This window comes from Notolepis coatsorum, assembly GCF_963971535.1.
Source record: "Notolepis coatsorum genome assembly, chromosome: 6".
In the NCBI taxonomy this organism is placed as follows: domain Eukaryota; kingdom Metazoa; phylum Chordata; class Actinopteri; order Aulopiformes; family Paralepididae; genus Notolepis; species Notolepis coatsorum.
The window spans coordinates 69,548,006-69,553,330 of record NC_140170.1 but is presented as its reverse complement, the minus strand read 5'-3'; the positions used below and the strand labels follow the sequence as shown (position 1 = coordinate 69,553,330).

At 46.6% G+C, this 5,325-nt stretch overlaps 1 protein-coding gene across 1 annotated transcript in view; it reads right to left on the bottom strand.

Moving 5' to 3' along the window:
- Nucleotides 1–1,469: 1,469 nt before the first annotated feature.
- Nucleotides 1,470–5,325, bottom strand: part of rassf5 (Ras association domain family member 5) — a 113,636-nt gene continuing 109,780 nt past the window's right edge. The window contains 4 exon segments of the mRNA XM_084315614.1: nucleotides 1,470–1,652; nucleotides 2,270–2,385; nucleotides 4,351–4,545; nucleotides 4,548–4,629. Coding sequence (XP_084171740.1) covers nucleotides 1,503–1,652; nucleotides 2,270–2,385; nucleotides 4,351–4,545; nucleotides 4,548–4,629 — 543 coding nt within the window. The 3' untranslated portion in view covers nucleotides 1,470–1,502.

Genomic DNA, 5,325 nt, shown 5'->3' with positions numbered 1-5,325 from the left:
GACTGGTTCGAGCCTCGGACATGAACGTTGTAAATTGGTCCAAGTTTAGTTCCCTGCTGCGATTGTTTGCTAAAAACACAACGGCCGTGTCTCAAATGCAAGGAAGACCTCCTATTTAGGGCGCATTTATAGGTAGGAAGTGGACGTCTTCATATTTTAGGCTGTCTCTAATGAATACATTACATTTACATTTAGTTGACGCTTTTATCCAAAGCGACTTACAAGTTCTGTACGACAAGTCATCAGGAAGGGTACAACTCTATCAGCTGAGTAACAATGTTCATCCTACAGTGTAGGTTAGTTTATTAGGATTAAGTGCATGACAATAAGGTTAGTTAGGGTTAGATTTTTTCATTTTTTTTATTAAATTTTTTTATTTCAGTACGTCTTCCGTTCCCTACGTTCAAACAGGGGCGCCACATTACGAATGTTCCTGGTTAGGGAACAAGTCGAAAAGGAAGCTGCCCTGCATTCGAGACACGGCCGATATCTGGCGACGAGGAAACAGAACGTGTACCGACAGCTGCTCCGTAGCGACGCGGTCCCGTTGGAGAGGCCTATACTCCTATACTACTAAGTTATACCCAGTATGATTGTCCTTCTAGCCCAGGAAGATGCTTGTGATGATGCCCGTTTTGCTTGTAGCACTGTGTGCATGTGGGAGGGAGGCAGGGAGGGAGGGAGGGAGGGAGGGAGGGAGGGAGGGAGAGAGATTCTCGTGCATAAGAAACACTTGCAGTAGCAGCAGTAGCAGCCGTAGCAGAAATCTTATAAACGCGCTGCAAAAATAAAAATAAAAAAACTCCCTCCCAGTATCCCCAGCTCATAATTGACTCTCAAAACCGTATTTTCAGAAAACAATCCAACGAAACACCAAGTGACAGAAATATCTTCTGTTTCAAAGTAATTCTTCATTACACATTAGCATTGAATGGTTCCCTCGTTTTAAGAAAACGTGATTTTAAGACGAAATTACTCACAAAAAAAATGGGGTTACTTTCGTTTTTCGTGGTTCATCCCCTTGGATGGGTCCTCCAGTGCACATGCTCCTTGGAGACGACGCCACACTACTAGTCCAGTCAGCTGATGGACCATACACACACCCATAGCCTTCTCTCTCAACCCCTGCTCTCCTATTCACAGGGCGGGCGGATGGATGGGTGGGTGGGGGTGTCTGTACGTGACCTGAGAAAAGGTGTGTGTGTGTGTGTGTGAGAGAGAGAAACAGAGTGTGTATGCTTCTGCATGTGTGCATGTGCAGTATATGCTTGTTAATGTATGTGTGTGTATGCGTTTAAGCATGTGCTAGTATGTGTGTTGTGTGTGTGTGTGGTGTGTGTGTGTGTGTGTGTGTGTGTGTGTGTGTGTGTGTGTGTGTGTGTGTGTGTGTGTTTGGATAAGAGTTCAACTCTGGATCTGGTCTCTATAAATAGATAAGAGGGGTACGAGTGGTCAGCGTTTGAGGTCAGTCTCTCCTGGATTGAGGTCATAAGGTCACAGGATCAGGGGTCAGGGTCGTGTTGCTGCAGCGCGCGCTGTAGTCTCTGTCGATACGCCCTGTATCTCTGCTCCACCACCCGCACGCGCTCAGTCTCCTCCTTCCCCAGGATGACCAGGAAGTTCTGCAGCTCAGGGACCGAGAAGGCATGCCACTGAGAGAGAGAGAGAGAGAGACAGAGAGAGAGAGAGAGAGAGGAGAGAGAGAGAGGAGAGAGAGAGAGACATAGAGAGAGAGAGAGAGAGAGAGAGAGAGAGAGAGAGAGAGAGGAGAGAGAGAGAGAGAGAGAGAGGAGAGAGAGAAAGAGAGAGAGAGACAGAGACGAGAGAGAGAGAGAGAGAGAGAGAGAGAGAGAGAGAGAGAGAGAGAGAGAGAGAGAGAGAGAGAGAGAGAAGAGAGACAGAGAGAGGAGAGAGAGAGGAGAGAGAGAGAGAAGAGAGAGAGAGAGAGAGAGAGAGAAGAGAGAGAAGAGAGAGAGAGAGATAGAGAGAGAGAGAGAGAGAGAGGGGGGGGGAGAGAGATGAATGTTTAATGTTAATATTAATAATTTGCTTTGGCAACATGTACATGTTATGTCGTGCAATAAAGCCATTTGAATTGAATTGAGAGAGAGAGAGAGAGAGAGAGAGAGAGAGAGAGAGAGAGAGTTTGTGTGCGTCTGCGTATGTATGTGTGTGTGTGTGTTGTGTGTGTGTGTGTGTGTGTGTGTGTGTGTGTGTGTGTGTGTGTGTGTGTGGTGTGTGTGTGTGTACGTGCATGGCGGCGCCTCACCTCCACCTCTCCGGTCTCGTTCTCCTTGAGGACGAAGCTGAGCTGGTCTGGGTCGGGGCCAGCGAGCAGCCGCAGAGACAGAGGACGCTCACTCAGGGGAAGCTTCTGGAACAGATCTGCACGCAGACAGGAAACGTCATTATGACTCATCTAGAACACATGTACACCGGATCAACACCGTATACATCAGCCCTGTTCGCATAAATAAATAACTTGTGTTTGCTGTTTTATTGAAATGGCAAATGGTGCATTTATATAACTCTTTTATCCAAAGCGCTTTACAATTGTGCTCACATTTTGACCCGTTCACACACCGACGGCGGGGGCGACCATGCACCATAGAGGTCCTCCCATCTGCCTCTGCTTTAAACATCTGGTGTTAAATCTCTGTTTGTCAAATTGCAATGTTTTTAGTTTCTTCTATTCTTTGTAAACTCGTCGTCATTGTAAATGAGGGAAACCTCAATGTCCTTCGAGTTAAAATAAAGGTTACAAACAAACAAACCTGCTCATTGGGAGCAATTAGGGGCTAAGTGTCTCGCTCAAGGACACTTCGACACGCTGCCTGGGAGGAGCGGGAATCGAACCGGAAACCTTCCGATTACGAGACGACTGCTCTACCTCCTGAGCCCCCGACTTCGTGTTTTAAGTTGCAGGAAATGACAGCGAATGGCTTTTTCTTTATTGCAATTCTTTGTGCCTTCCAGACGGGGGGCAGTGGTGGCTCGTACTATCTACTGTTGGGGGATCGCAGACTCGCAGGGGTTCACGTTAGGTCGAGTTGAAAATGTAACGGTAACGTTAATAAATGCTCTGGAGCAATCTCTCTCTCTGTCTCTCGGATCAATCCAATAAAATAATTAACAATGTATATGTTGTCATTTTAAACAACTCACCAATCATTCATGCATACATTATGCATCAGCGAAATTAATGTTATAGTTCACAACACAGCAGCGCGTTTTGAAGCGCTATTATCATCTCAGCAAGGCAGCACCGTCAAAATTTCCGTAGCCGCATTTCTTGGAGACACAGGATTGTGAGAGAGAGAGAGAGAGAGAGAGAGAGAGAGAGAGAGAGAGAGAGAGCGAGAGAGCGAGAGAGAGAGAGAGCGAGAGAGCGAGAGAGCGAGAGAGCGACCGAATTAACTCACTGTTTACGTGGTCGAGGAGGGCTTGATAACGTGTATAAGTCCACTGTTGTCCCCAACTGTTGATGTATATCCAGTTATCCACTCTGTCCAGACTGCATCCAGATTACTTGTTAGCACAACACAACAGTACTGTGATGAATTCAATGAACGAGCGGTGTCTTGCCCATTTCCGCGTTGAACAGCCTGCAAACTACCTGGCGTTCTATCACCATGCTCTAAGACAAACTCTAACCTTAACCAACTTTGAAAGAGTGCCTAAGCTTAACCGTCGAAAGAACTTGCCGTCACGCTCTAAGACAAACTCTAACGTTACCTCCTTAACCTACTTCGAAAGCTTAACCAGTGTAGAAACTGGCGTCGGCCAATCAGAGAGCGTCTCCGCGAAATGCGGCTACGGAAAAAAAAACTGACGTCGGCCAATCAGAGAGCGTCTCCGCGAAATGTGGCTACGGAAATTCTTGACGCTGCTAAGGCTGCTTGCCTAGACCGCTTCAAATCGCGCCCGGCTTCCATCATAAACATCATATTTCAACGCACAGCGCGTTACGCACTGATTGGCTGCGACGGATACAGCGATGAAACAGTGACGCGCACTCAGAGCGCTATTGCGTCTAGCCCGGGCCGAGAAATACGGCAGGAGAAATACGGCAGGAGTGAGTCACTTCCTGTTCAGGAAAACGATTATTTTTTATTTGATATATTAACGTTATATTGTGCCATTGGAAAATGTTTATATTATTTATAGGGCTATAAAACAAAAAACAAAACAAAAAATGTCTTGTTCTTCTCTCATTTTAACCAGGGTTCACCAGGGGGGTCGGCGCCCCGAGCGCCCCTAGTGGCGAGCCGCCACTGCGGGGGGCCCTCCGGACCACCCCCTAGCTGTGACCCAGCACCATCTCCTTGTGTGTGTGTGTGTTGTTCTCACCCTGGCAGTCGCGGTGCGTCTGCCTGTACAGGGCGAACTTGCGCGGGTTGTCCAGCACCATGAACTTCTTCAGCAGGCCTTGGATCACCTCCCGGACCGTAGTGGCGGAGCCGATGTGCAGCTGCTTCGCGCAGTCGTTCGGCAGGTAGAACGACGAGCCGCGCCTCTCCGTCGCCTGGCCGCCCCCGTCCGACCCCCTCCTCCTCCGCCCTCCACCGTGACGGGCCGGCTGAGCCGGAGGTGGACCTTGATGAAGCCTGTGTAGGAGCCGTCGGTGGCCTGGAGACAAGACGGTTTACAGTTAGTCCTCTTAGCCCCGACGCTTTGATCCAAAGCCACTTACAGATCGTGGACAACAAGTCGGCAGGAAGGGGACGCCTCTGGCAGCTAAGGGTCAGTGGTGGTGTTGTCAAACAGTGTCTAGCTTGGGTGCATAGTAGTATAGATATATTAGCATGATGGGTAGTAGTATAAGTATAGTAGCATAGTAGTATAGATATATTAGCATGATGGGTAGTAGTATAAGTATAGTAGCATAGTAGTACAGATATATTAGCATGATAGGTAGTAGTATAAGTATAGTAGCATAGTAGTACAGATATATTAGCATGATAGGTAGTAGTATAAGTATAGTAGCATAGTAGTACAGATATATTAGCATGATAGGTAGTAGTATAAGTATAGTAGTATAGTAGTATAGATATATTAGCATGATAGGTAGTAGTATAAGTATAGTAGCTAGTAGTACAGATATATTAGCATGATAGGTAGTAGTACAAGTATAGTAGGCAGTATCATAGTAGTAATGACATATTAGCATGATAGGTAGTAGTATAAGTATAGTAGTAATGACATATTAGCATGATAGGTAGTAGTATAAGTATAGTATAGAGACGGACAGAGAGAGTGTATTGGGACGCTAAATAGTACACATCAACATAAACAATGATAATAATCTTCATATGTACAGTATAT